We start from the raw sequence: 14,854 nt of genomic DNA, 5'->3' as shown, positions 1-14,854 counted from the left end.
GCACTATTGACTATGCAATTGAATGCCCTTTGTATTCTGAATACCTTTAAAGTAAAAATGGTGTAAAATACTTTACTATGGTTGATCATTAAATATATCATAAAAGGTACGGATGATTTTTAGAGGACTAGCCTTGTGAATAAGATGCTTGCATTTAATGGATATGCCACAGGAGGCAGCTTGGAGGGGACTGTGTTGTAGGTTTGGGAAGTCAGGGCTTTGACTTTTATTTATCATACTACTTACTTAAGAACTTCTCTAAGACTTTATTTTTTCACCTGTAACAAAAAGATAAAAACAATTTCCAAGCTCTATGGTTTAGAAAGAATCCTGTGATATAAATATAAAGCAGCTGGTCAAATGCCTGGAAACAAATGATCCTTATTAAATTTTTGCTGTCTTTTCCTTAAAGGTTTTCCAGTCATGTCCTTGAAAATCATTTCCAAATGAAATCTGAAGGTAAAAATGAGTACAAATTAAATATTTCTTAATACCTTAGAATACATGAGTTTTAACTGTGGCAAGATGTGGAAAACTTTCAATATAAATTATGTTACAAATTATTACACTTGCTTCAAATGACAATGTCTTTCTCAAACTATGTTTTTATGACCTCCTAGCACAGGAAGATGCTCTGGGGGATAAAAGGTGGGTAAGAGACTATTCTATGGTTAAATACATTTAGAAAATGCTGAACAATATACTTGTCTCCAGGAGCTTACAGATCACATTAGTTTATTGAACCGTCCAAGAAATTCCAGGTGAAGAGGTCAATATTGTTTAGTGGTAAAGAGCGTAAATTTAGGATTTAGGCTGCCAGGGTTTAGTGTCCACTTCCAACGCTTATTACCTTTTAACTTTGAGAAGTTACTCAACCTCAGTGTCTCAGTTTCCCCATCTATAAAATGGAAATGGCAACAACATTTTCTACACTAGTATGAGAGGTTATAATGAGATATATCAAGTGTTCTGATACAGGCTAACAAAGGCAATTATCAGTAAATAAGCAATTAAAGAAACCTGTTTCAACTCTTAACCATGTTAACTTTTCTTTATAAATAATATTTTTGAACACCTTCTGGAACTATTATTCTTGGGAACGACACTTGGAACAACTCTAAAGTACAATGTTAGGGTAGTGACAAATTGCAATTAAGTAAAAACGTATTCATCACATTAGTGAGAAAACCAAGTACCACAAAATATCATCTACCTCACAACATGTGACCTGACTTGTTGCTATTTTGCCAGAAATTTTTATTGTCAGAACATTAGAGCAGTTTAGTTGAGTGTAAAGACCTTATCCCATAGATGTTCTATTCATTGGGGCTGTCTGCATCCATTTCATGAATTAGCACAAATAAGTTTATCACATTAGGTTATTTTCCTATTACTGAAACTGAGCCCTAAAGGAATGGAACACCAAATGAATAAAACTGTAATGATTAGTAGAGAAAAAAACTGAGTATGTAGATCACTGATAGGGTCTGCAAAGACAAGGAAAGACAAGGCACATTATCCAGACAGTGAATAAACATTTGCATATTTCCTAATACTAATCCTAAACAACATCAGTTTTAGTTTTATCCCTCCAAAATGGAGGGATAAAATAGCAAAGGAAGATAGCTTCATCTAAGGAAAAATATGCTACAATTTCACAACAATATGCAAAATTTATCTGTAGTCTAAATAACACCATGACTCCAAAAAAACCACCCTACCCTTTTCTGGAAGATAAGAAGCTCAGCAAAAGGACCATTCGAATGAGCAGTCTGCTAATTAACCTGACAACTTTCAGAGAGCTTTGAATTTATTCTCAAATTTTTAACTGTATCCGGTTGCTGGTTTCTCTTAAAGAGTTCATATTTTTAAAATCTTCATTAGAAACTTACTGAACAAAAAAAAAATCACTCTCGTTCTGTGTCCTTCACAATTAAAAACCATTTTCTATTATTCACGTTTTCTTTGTCTTCATCCTATTTCCACACAGAGCTATTTTATAGGTAAATATAATTTAAAAGCCCATTTGTTTCACTTACAATTACGTCTTAAGCACTGCCTCCCAAGAATACACAGAAGCCTTCAAAATGATCATTTTTAGCACCTGAATGCTAATATTCTTTCATGACCAGACATGCAAATGATTTCCAATTGTGTTGTTGGTACACTGAATCCCTTCCTATGCATTGTTTTAAAGTGGTTTTCAAACTTCAGGACACATATGAAACACTGGGAAGGCTTATTAAAACATAGGTGACTGGGCCCTACCATCAGAGTTTCTGATTTAGTAAGTCTTGGAGGAGGCCCAAGAATTTGCATTTCTAACAAGTTTCCAGATGATGCTGATCCTGCTCATCTGTGGCCATTTTAAAAATTACTATTGGAAGAGGCTAGGTGTGATGGCTCATGCCTGTAATCCCAGCACTTTGGGAGGCTGATCACGTGAGGCCAGGAGTTTGAAACCAGCCTGGCCAACATGACAAAATTCTGTCTCTGCGAAAATGCAAAAACATTAGCTGGGTGTGGTGGCACACACCTATAATCCCAGTTACTTTGGAGGCTGAGGCATGAGAATAGCTTGAACCTGGGGGTCAGAGGTTATAGTGATCCAAGATCACACCACTGCACTCCAGCATGGAGTACTTAGGTAGAACATAGCCATCACATTGGAAATAAGTCAAATAACATAGACATTATTATTGCACACAGGCTAACAAAGGCAATTATCAGTAAATAAGAGCAATTAAAGAAACATAATTTTCAGTAGATATGAGCAATTAAGGAAACATAAGACATATTTCTGAAATCCCTTTCTATAGGCTCATTTGAATTTGTATTGCCAAATGACTTCTTGATACTTGAAGCCTATGTATATACCAACTGATTGAATAAACAAACATGAGTCCTGCGATCCACCTATTTACATTTCAAAGATATGTATTATGGTTGAATGGGAATAATCCAAATTTCTATTACTGCAGAAATCAGCAAGGTTTTATCATTGCTCCCCAAATTCAAAGTCACTGAAAAATAACAGAAATATTTACATTTTGGAGAAGAGTACATTTGCATCTGCACAATATAAATAAAAATTAGCTGCATTTGATAGTTCAAAAAACAACAGTGCCCTTTGGAGAGCACAGGGCAAAAATCTGGCTTTGAGAAATTATTTTTTCATAAACTAGAAACAAAAAAATTCCCATTTGGCAAGAGGTTTTTAGGATGTTTGCCTAAAACCTCAGAGGTTTTTCTTTGTACTAAAGGATTCTTTATATTTAGGTATGGATTAGTCCCCCACCTGTAAATGGAGGAATATGAACATAAACAAGCCTGTCTACAAAAGCACATAGATGCCTCTATTAATACATCAGTACAGCAAATCTCATTTTCTCTAGAAATAATACATGAATAGATTTAACCAAAAGATAAACATTTCTTGAAAAGAAAAATGGAACATCAAAAAACCTGCCTTATATAGTAAGAACATTAAAAACATGTTCTTCATAAACACGGATATTAAAATCTTTGACAAATGACTAAATATGAAAGTTCAGATGCAAATAAACCTACGTAACATATATTTTTGACTGAAGATATTAGGTTACATTAGAGGGAGAAGTATATAATTAATCATGTGTTTTATTAACACTTTTATTACAAAAAGGAATAACTGTGTAAAAAAATGATTCTCTATATTTTGATTCTAAACTCTGGAGCCTAATATTCTAAAGAAGACTGATTACCAATTGAGAAAGGTCAACCCGGTAAAATTTAAACATATCTCTGGAGATTCTAGATCACTATTATTTAATGTATGAAAGGGAAAGCAGGCAGCTTGACTAAAAAAATATGTATCCTATCCTTGCAATTAGAACAAAAGAACAATAAGCAACTCAGGCAACTAATTGCCTTTCCTAGTGAGGCCATCTACCCAGATCTGTCTCATATCCCTAATAATAACATATTGCTATATCATTTTTGTTGCTATTCCAAAGCAGAATCACAACTGTTTCCTGGAAACTTAAGAAATATATTAGTAAATACTAATCTAAAATTAGATTAAAATTCAAAATAATTAACATTATATTTTAAGGCTAAAATTATGATTAAACTTTCTTTTTTCAACTACATGTTGCAGAGCCTTTAAAAAGACCTGTTACACAAATACGTTTTCGGTCAAAAGTAGAAATTAAGAAAACTTTACATGGGCAAAATTTCAACAGAGTCATTACAGATTTGAGCGTTGCGAGAGTACACATTGCTGGTACTAGATGTATATATTCGAATCATTCTATTCTACAACAGCAAGACACTTTTTAACTTATTCAACTGAGGAAATAATATAGGTTTTTTTTTTCCGTCACAACCTTCATTCCTTCAGAAACGACTAAACCGTAGAGCAGAAAATCACTTCTATGTACAATTGCAGATTTCTAGGAATGTATCTATATTTTTCATTTTCTTATTTTTTAACAAAAATATTGGTCTTAGCAAAAGTCACAAACTTACTTTGAGAGATTAAATTCCCTTGATTCTTAGCAAAACAGAACAGAAGTAGAAAGGCTTCTGCATTCTATTTGATCTCTATGGTGCCTTTGGTGTGTATGTGTTTTGGTAGATGTACAAAGAGAAAAACAGTTCTATTTGTTTAACCTCCAGTAGTACATTATAATGTATGCTACTTAAAAAAAATTCATACCATGTTTCTTTAATTGTAAGCACCATATGGAAGTTCCTGCTGTTGTCTGTCATATTTCCCCCAACTCAAATTATGAGTGTTCCCATAAAGAACAAGATAAGTGAAAAGTAAAACTTTACCCTGATGAAGAGGATCTTTTCTCCCACCCGGTATCTTCCTTGGGAGAGTCGCTCCACACAGAACTTGTTTGGGCATTTGCAAGGAGGATCTTCAGAAATTCGTTTCACCTGAAATAGAAGACCAGGCAAATTCATTCTTCTTAATTAGGTTGAATTTATGTTAATTTGCTCCAAGGACTCCAAGGCCCATGAACCCTTAATGACTTTAAACTTGTTCTTTATGTGAGCATAGGAATATCGCATTAAGTCATTACTATGTAAAGGTCAGGTCCCAAAGACCTCTGAAGGCAAATGACTGCACTAAGGCAAAGGTTGCTAATGACAGTGATGATTTTGGAGGATAAGGAGCAGGAAGTCAACAGGAATCATAGAATATAAATGATCAGCTGGGTTTCTACTTTTGGAGGACTAAAAAGACCATGCAGATTTGGGCTGTCAAGGTGAACCTATTAAAAACTAGAACAGAATGTATGTTAACAGAGAGTTTATATTACCTCAGTATAATTTTAACTATATGTTACCCAGTTTCAAAATAATGAGAATGAACCTAACAAATCTTTTTAAAGAGACTATTGTTTCATCGTATTTTGAACTCGAAGATTTTCTCTGAGAATTAATCTCTCATTTACTTAGCTTTACCCTGCAATTCACTCCATCTCAGTCATTCCTATCAAACCCTACTTCTGTGACCATGTTTTACAGCTTATATATGACCTATGTAATCGATGCCTGCATATCAGATTTTTATCTCCATTACATCTATTCTCTCACTCTTTAAAAACTACATAATCTAAATGATATGTGCATAAAGCTAATGAATAGTTGTGATTACTAGAATAGTCCAAGATTTTAGGAATGATTTTATGTTTTCCTTAACTGGGAACAACCCAGTCTGTCTGCTCTTCAACCAACTAACTAACCAAACAACCCAAACAATAATGTCCTGTGTTATGAGGAAATGTTTCCATGGAAGAAACAGAAAGCTGTAAATGATGTGCAGCCTGCATTTAGAAACTATATAGAACAAATTTAGAAATTGGCCTGGATTTCCTCACCCAAATTCTTCCACGAAGATGTCATAGTGTCTAGAGTTAAGTCATGAAAAAAATGCAATCATTCCTTCAAATAATTCAATGTGTGACTTTAATCAGCCTTCTAAGCAAAGACTGTGCAGGGAGTAACACATGAACTCAACTACCTGTTGATGTAAAGGAATTAAACAACTCAGTTTCACCAGAATAAGAAAGGTTCCAGAAGGTACGAAAGCTAAAACAGTGGAGGAATAACCACAAAAAGGGAAAAATTCCTGAATTAAATTTATCTGAAAAACTATACAATTACGACTCAATAAGGATGTACAAAAAGAGAACCAACACTATTTTTGGAAGAAAAGGACAAAAGAACCAATTTTAATATATACATTGCCATCAGTCCTTTCTGCCATCCCTAATTTTACTGACATATAAACCTATGACTTTTGGTACTTATTTTTATCATAGCATATTGTAACTCATTTATTGGTTAACATTAATGTCTTCTTGCTAGACTGAATCCTTAAGAGTTAAGATAGTATTTTATTATATTTTAAAATCAGTAATACAAAGCACATCCTAATGGCAAATAAATATTCATTAAATGCATATTGACTAAATAGATAAATAAGAACATGGATCTATACAGGACATGGAAAAATTAGGGTAACTAAATAAGCATGGATTCAAAGAAACTTAGAAATGGCCTTCATTGAAAAATGAGAAAACTACTTAACGTTAAGTTAGTGATTAGGGCAATGACTTTGTGTTATGAATTTTTTCTATATTATACTTGATCTATAGACACATTCACCCCAGTATTAATAGACTTCTGTTCTTAGAGATTTTTTGAAAGGTTATTTCTGAATGGGATGATGATAATAAAACAAGATGTACAAAAGTTGAATAATGATCACATCATTTCCTTCCAGTAATTCAGAACCACATTCTGGGGTGAGGGTAGGTTTACAGGACTAATGAATGTTGTCTATAGTTCCCATTTTCAGTATTTTTCTATGTCTATCTCTTTCTATATGTGTTTATAAAATATGTTTAAATATAAATACGTATATATATGTAAATTATGTTTATGCCATTGCTAGAAGTGGTACAGTTTTCCTTATCACCACAAATAAAGGCTTCCATGAGGAAAGCAAGGATGCAAAACAGGAGGGGCTGATCCTTCAGAAGAAAATCAGACTGACAGCATCCAAAAAGTACATGGCCTGAGGCCTGAGCTTTAGGAGGATCATGCTTGGCACAATTTTACTTGCCATGCGGTAATTAACCAAACAGTAAATTGATGTTCAACTGGTTTCTTCACTAAAAAATGACAATCACAAGTCTGTATGGAAAGTATTTCAATTTTTCAGTGTTCTTAGACAAAAGACAGAACCTCTTGGTATCAAATGAAGTAAAATACAGGAAACATTTTCTCAAGTGGCCTGCTCTTCTCTAATGCCTTTGTGGCTTTGAAAATGGAGTTGATTTTAAAAATCAAGGGCTGTTTTTGTAGTTGCATGAGAGGTGGAAGCAGAAGTGGAAGAAACAAGACCAGACTGTGGCCAGTGGAAATATATTGTTAAGTAAACAGTGACTGATGACATCTGTGCTTCTTGCATTACCTAGGGAAAAGTCAGTCTGGAAGGTGTTCTTTCTTGGCTAGGAACCCAGCCAGTTTTCAGCTGAAATGGGATTTCAAGAGAAGCCTGATTACTCAGAATTACATTATCTCTCGTCCCCATACTGAGGAAGTTGATGGAGAAGAGGAAGAAAGTAAGAATGGTTTCTGAGGACTGTATTCAACTCATTGTGTGAGAACTAGCTCAGTGAAGAGGAGAACTAAACCTGACTCCACTGTTTATCACAGCTGAATCACTCTATCAGGACATCTGGAGAATAAATTAATCTGAATGGATATCACTGTGTTTATTTCTCGATATCTTGATTAAAGAAGGTGAGATGTATTTTCCACATAAAGGGTCAACTATTTTTTCCCACCATTCCCTTAAATTTCAAACAAAGAAGTGTGAAGAAACATTGAAGGTTTCAAAACTGGCAGTTACTGCTGAAACTGTTCACTGGAATATAATATCTTAACACAGATCTACTTCTCTTGCTTTCTCTCTTTTTTATTTCTTCTTGTTTTTTTTCACTCCTCCTCTTTCTCTTTTTCCTTTTTTTCTTTTTTGGAGTGGCAGATAATAGCTTCCCCAGAGTAAATATAGCCAGTATTATTAACTAAACGCAGGAACTCTGCAAGCAATCTCTATTTTATATCTCTATTCTAAAACCCATGTCGGGGTACATCAATTTCAACTCCCAACTGCAATATATGCCTCACATGCAGTGAAGCAGTTGCTATAGGAACAGTTTCCTTTTATATTAGATATATGAAGTTCTGATTTAAACCATTAGTGAAGCTCAAGTTACTTTTTCTCTCCTCCACAGTTACTGAAGTAAAACACTTCAGTAAAAAAACCTATCGCTTAAACAGAATGCAAATAGTTCAATGTAGTTTTCCCCAATGTAAAATGAATGGGACTATAAGAGGCTTCTGTGGTCAAATAAGTTTGGAAGATTCCAGGTTAAACAAGATCTTATTATGGAATTCACCAGAGCCTTTGATATGCCAAAATGTACTACCAGACTCTAGATGAGGACTATAGTAATTTGTATTTCTCAAACTAATCTAACCATGGTGTGTTTGATCAAACATTTCTTGAAAAATGCCATTTTAAAGACTTGTAGAAACAGTATTCTAGCTGGCAAACATACAGAAATATCCACTTTGTAGATTTCCTATATTTGATTAAAACTTCTTAATTAAGCAGATGGTTATGTTCTGAACTCCAGTAAACTTTAAAGGAGGTTTAAAGCTTCTATGAAATCCCTTCCGTTTTTCTCAATTGAGAGCATGCAAATTGAGAGTAGGGGAGAACCACCATGGAATGGCTGGCTTACTATTGTATGGAAAGTCTTCATTGCACTCTCTTTTTCTGAACTAGAGTATTGGTAAAACTCTAAAACCCTTTTCATCATTTTTCCACCACCTTCTTGCCCTCTCTTGTTTTTCTCCTCATCTCAAGGATTGCCAGATATGAGACAAGTTAGTGAAGAAAGAAAACCATTCTAGCTACTTCTTCTAGGTTCATAGAAGTAGCTTCAAGTGGCAATATCTCCTCCCTCTACAATGCTACACCAGAATTGAAAAGTGCATTCATTTGCAGAGTATGTGTCCAATTTGGATAAATAGAATAAGGGAGAAGGTTAAACTTTAATTAGCTACATTGATAACTGATCCAACGAACATGGTACTGGATATAGATGGATAAAATATGGTCCTTGTCTTTGAGTACAAGGTCTACACCTTGACAGGAAAGGATATTTGTGCCCAATAAGATAAATGCTTCATTAAACTTATACAAGTACTTGCAGCACCAAGGAGTAATTTGCCAGTTATACCTGGGATGAAAGATACCAGAAAAAAACTTTATGTAGGAGGTAGCGCAACCTGAATTTTAAAAGATCAAAAGGCGTTTAAAAGTAGTGTAAAAGGTGAGTAGACAGAAACACTATGAAAAGCAACAGTGGCTACATCAAAATGCAGGGACCACTAATCCAGAGGACAAAATAGCTGGAAAACGCACAGTAGGCCAGAACATAGAGGGCTATGAATTATATGACATATCAACGAGCTTGGGTTTCACCCTAGATGTTATAGAGAACCCTATATAATTTTGATCAAATCCAAAGTGCATTTAGTTTGATCCTTCTGGTAGCAGAAATGTTGTAGAGATACATTTCAAGAATGGAGTGATCAACAGTGTCAAATACCAGGAAGTGAGCTCATAATTTTAGGACTAAAAAATTTCATTTGATCCAGTAATCAATTCAATAGGAGGTTAAGGGGGACATTGGCCAGCTACTCTTCAGTGATCTGGAACCCCGACTATAAGGCAATTTTGTAAAATGAATGAAGGTTATGGCTGAGGGGAAATGGACTATAAGCAAGTATATCTGCCCCAGGGGCAATACACTTATAAGAAAAAGACTAGAGGAACATCTTACCCTAAAGTAAGTCTAACCAAAAAGTATAATTGATAGAGAAGAAAAAAATGTTCTCATCAATATATAAACAATAGACCATTATCTACTACTAATATAGTATTACTCAATTACAAAATAAAAAGTGAAATACTATAAAAAAGCAAGACATATGACAAATTCATCAAATAGGTAATGTGATTTTAAAATCCTTTCAGTAGCATTAAATCAAAATGTCTTGCCCATTCTTCTTTAGTTCCCAAGTGATTAAACAGTTACCCAGAAGACCGCAAAATAAACAGGTTATGATACCTTTAAGAGCTAAAATGTTTGCTGCCGTTAACAGAAATGAGGGTTCTTAATCTGTCAGATGAACTGTTGCATTCTGCTCATCTAAATCTGCAATATAGTTTGTAGTGTCACATGAAGAAAAGCAAAACACAGAGAAATCTCTTTTCTGCATCCTGTAGTGTCAAACCATTTTCCCAGTTCTTTTCTTCCATTCATACCCTAGAGGAAGAAAATCACAGCTACGGACCACCAGTCCTTTTCAGTTCTGCCTATTTTTATAGCTGGCATTGTGGTTGGTGCTAGTTTCTTAGGACTCTCCCCAGGTATGTGAGACATATGCCCGCGTAATGCCTCTGGCATTATCATTTTCTATAAAATGCAAAAGCAACTACAGCTCCCAAAATACAAACTTTGCATAAACAACATCCCAGTCACTCCTGATTTGTCTCATTTACTAACATTTTTACAGTGGCACTTAAAATATATGTGTGGAGGGCATATGCACACGCATACTACTTTTCACAACCAAGAACTACTTTAACAGACAACCAAGGTCGCCTGAGAGTTTTAATTCACCGTGTTTACTGTTATACCTAAAAATGGTTTACTGTGATTCTGAGGATACCGTTAAAACATTTCCTTACTACAAAAATTGTGACTCAATGACTCTGCTAAGTAGAGGGACCTTGGAGAGTTAGACAAAACTGTGTTGGAATCTAAGGTCCTCTCCTCCCCTCAGCAGGTTACTCAACTCTACGTTTCCATTCCTGGAGAAGGAACCTGCCTTTCATATATGAGAGCACTTGAAAAACAATGGTAGTACATAAAAGGCACTTATCTTCTCTATCACATATTTACTTTCCCGTCTTTTAACAATCCTCAAGACCTTGTGTCTTCAGGCTTCTTATCTGTGAAATGGGGAATTGTGACCCAGTGACAAAGAGGCTTTCATGTCTTCAAATACAATTTTCAGGGAGTTGACTTATTATTCTAAAGTTTTATTTGTTGTTTAAAATAAAGTGTCATTAATTGTTTCAGTTTTGAATCTCAAAATGAATTGTAGGACTGCAAAGTTTTTCATATGGGCTTAAAATAAATTTCAAGAAAATTGATAGAGGTAAAGGTTAGACTGATATGACATTGCACAGAACGTGTTTTGTAGTACAGGAAAGACTAAGCTCTGGTAAGAAGTCTGACTGATTTTACTTACTGCATCGTCCAGTAAGTTTCCTGTACTCTTTTTTCCAGAAGACTTTGATGAAGGAGAAGGTGAAGGAGAAGGGGCAGAAAGAGTTTCTTCTTGTTCAATCTCTTTTTCCAATTTTATCAAACCAGGAGGCTCCACACCATACCTTTAAAAGACACTGGATCATTACATCTGCATAACTTAAAATGATGAAATTACCATATATCATTTGATAACAAGCACCATGGGAGTAAATTCCTTACTTTTAAAACCAGCATTCACTTTTTTTCTGGCATTGAAATGGTAAGTTCTTGAATTAGCATCCTTCTAAGCAGAGGAAAAACATGTATACCTGCTGTGTATCCATACGTGCACATATATGGACACATAAGATATACTAAAAATATATACAAACACTCAATGCAATATGTTAATGAAACAATAAGATTAATACTATGTACAATTTGGCCTTCAGCATTTACATTTAGCAGCTTTACTTATATTAGTGCTGTAAACTATTTTGAACATAAGTTTGTTAAAAATAGAAATACAATCAGAGGGTCACAGTCAAGTTTGCAAACAGCAATCCCCAGAAATAAAAATTTTTAAATGATTTAGCAGGAAAGAAATTAACTTCTAATATATTTCCTATGGCCCTGAAACAATGTACTATGGGTTATACAATGTCATAGGCTCTGCTCCTAGGAACAGCATAATGAAAGCACATATATTGTTTTGGGAAGCAACTGAGCAGAGAGAATACAGAGATATAATTTAGAGTAACAATGTGTAAAAAAATGTGTATTGCAAATTATAAAAGCCAGAAAAGGTCAAAGGGTGAGACATAGTTGTTATCTCCTGTAGTCATATATTTCTTTAGCTAAATATAAAATTACATTTGGTTTCCTAGGTACATATCAACTGTACCTAGGCAGGGAGGCCAACAATAATTCTAGAATTTGAGAGTTGTGAAGGATTTGGGGGATCATCAATTTACACCCTTTCACTTTTACAGATAACAATAGAGATCTAGAAAAAATACATAACTAGTGAGGAGCAGGATAAAGACTTAAATGCAGTTTCTTTGGCTTTGATCAGGTGATTGGGTGTTAAAAAGGAGGGGAAGAGTCACTTAGAGATGAAAAAAAATAGGTTATGGATAATCTACAAAGGAAATAATCTATATGTAGAGAATATGTTGACAATATGTTTTAGTACCTCTTAATGAACAGTGTATGAAATCATCATTAGATTTAACCTTAAAAAATTTTCCTACTCTAATGGGTTATTATTTTAACTAACATTATTACTCATATGTTCAGTACATACTACTAGGGGAAAGCAATTTCCCTATTCTTGATGTTGGTTTTTTTTTTTTTTTTGCAGTGGATGCTCAAGTAGTTTTATTCTTGGCCTTTCTGCTTCATTACCCATCCGCTACAAGATAAAGGGATTTGTCAAATTAGTAAATTTAATAATAAACTGAGCATGCTTTACTTAGTTTACCCTACTTCTAGGGAAGAAACTGTTCCCCAGAAACCCTCCACATAGACCCCCCACTTTGCCTGCGACTAGGTAGTTAATTGGCCTAATGCTAGAGCTCTGTTAAAGACACTAAGCATATCTATCAGCTTGGATCTTTTTAGTTGTGAAGGTGATACGCAACTCTTTTATTTTCTACTTTTTCAGAATTTGGATAGTAAAGAGGGGTGCTATATGTTAGGAGCCCTTTGAGAGGTGGAAAATTTGAACAAAACAGTCTAGTGAGCACAATTCTACTGAACAGTTACTGCTTTGAGAACAGCTTCTAGTTCACAGATTAATGTTTAGCTACATAGATATCATTAGCTAAAAGACTGTAGGCACCATTTAACATATTTCTAATATTTTGTACATAGTTACCAGTTTATGGGACAGGACAATGGTGGAAATATGCTGGACTGCAAATTCTGTAGTGGGAGAGACCATTGTCTGTCTCATTCTGAGAATCACCAGCATCTCATATAGACCTTGGCACAGAATAATTATCTAATAACTACCATTTGAATGTAAAAAAAATCCTCTATTCTCATATAAAAATAATGTAAGGTTCTTAATATGAATTCAGGCTTATGGTTTTGAATTCCTAAATGCATATGCTTTAATAAAACATGTCTGTATTAAATGTACAAAAATACTTGACCAAAGTTTATCAAAAAGATTTTAACCTTGTCCAAATTTAAAACACATTTTTTTTCTAGTAATCATTAATAATGCTGAATGCTACAAAGCATCTGGTTAACTTGCTTTTGACAAGTACCAACAATACTCACATTGAGATTTGCTTCTCATTCTTTGAGTTAGATTTTGAATTAACTGTTCCATAACCTGCTTTTATAGTTTTTAGGTTTTAAATAATTTTAATTTGTATTTTAGATTCAGGGGTACATGTGCAGAATTGTTACATGGGTATATTACATGATGCTGAGGTCTGGGGTACAAATGATCCCACTACCTAGGTAGTGATCATAGTACCGAATAAGCAGGTTTTTTTAGCCTTTCCTCCCTTCCTTCCTCTCCACTCTAGAGTTCCCAGTGTCTATTGTTCCCATCTTTATGTCCATGAATACCCAGTGTTTAGCATTCATATATAAGTGAGAACATGCAGTACTGGGTTTTCTGTTTTTTCGTTAATTTGTTTAAGATAACTGCCTTTAGTTGCATCTATGGTGCTGCAAATAACATGATTTCATTCTTTTCCATGACTGCATAGTATTCTATGTCTTACAGTTTCTTTATCCAATCTACCACTGATGGATGGGCAATTAGATTGATTCCACATCTTTGCTATTGTGAACACTGCTGCTAAGAACACATGAGTGCATGCATCTTTTTGGTAGAATGATTTATTTTCCCCTGGAGATATAGATATCTAGCAAAGGGATTACTGGGTTGAATAATGGTGCTAAGTTCTTTGAGAAATCTCCACACTGATTTCCACAGTGGCTGAACTAATTCACATTCCCACCAACAGTGTATAAGTATTCCCTTGTCTCTGAAGCTTCATCAGTATCTGGTGAGTTTTTTGTTTGTTTTTGAGGCATGGTATTGCTCTGTCACCCAGGCTGGAGTGCAGTGGTGTGATCACAGCTCACTGCAGTCTTGACCTCCTGGGCTAAAGTTATCCTTCAACCTCAGTCTCCTGAGTAGCTGGAACTACAGGCATATGCCACCATGCTTGGTTATTTTTGTTGTTGTTGTATTTTTTTGTAGAGGTGGATATTTTTGTAGAGGTGGAGCAGGTCTCACCTGGGCTCAAGTGATCTGTCCGCCCTGGCCTCCTAAAGTGCTGGCATTATAGGCATGAGCCATCGTGCCTGACTTCTTTGTGGTTTTGATTCATATTTCTCTGATGATTAGTGATACTGAGAATTTTTGATGTGTTTTGGGGCCACTTGGGGCCACTTGTATGTTGCTTTTTTCTTTTGTGTGTGTGTTTTTT

The 14,854-nt window shown here is 34.7% G+C and overlaps 1 protein-coding gene across 6 annotated transcripts in view; it reads right to left on the bottom strand.

Annotated features, from left to right (window-relative positions):
• Positions 1 to 14,854, bottom strand: part of GAS2 (growth arrest specific 2) — a 138,722-nt gene that overhangs the window by 48,348 nt on the left and 75,520 nt on the right. For all 6 annotated transcript variants that reach the window (XM_032240999.1, XM_032240998.1, XM_032241001.1 and 3 more), the window contains 2 exons: positions 11,398 to 11,539; positions 4,819 to 4,926 (listed from right to left, as the gene is read on the bottom strand). In XM_032240999.1, the coding sequence (XP_032096890.1) occupies positions 4,819 to 4,926; positions 11,398 to 11,539 (250 nt within the window). The remainder of the gene's footprint in view (positions 1 to 4,818; positions 4,927 to 11,397; positions 11,540 to 14,854) is intronic.

The sequence above is a fragment of the Sapajus apella genome, unplaced genomic scaffold, assembly GCF_009761245.1.
Source record: "Sapajus apella isolate SASKATOON/1434 unplaced genomic scaffold, GSC_monkey_1.0 scaffold47, whole genome shotgun sequence".
Taxonomy (NCBI): domain Eukaryota; kingdom Metazoa; phylum Chordata; class Mammalia; order Primates; family Cebidae; genus Sapajus; species Sapajus apella.
This window is presented reverse-complemented; position numbering and strand designations above follow the sequence as displayed.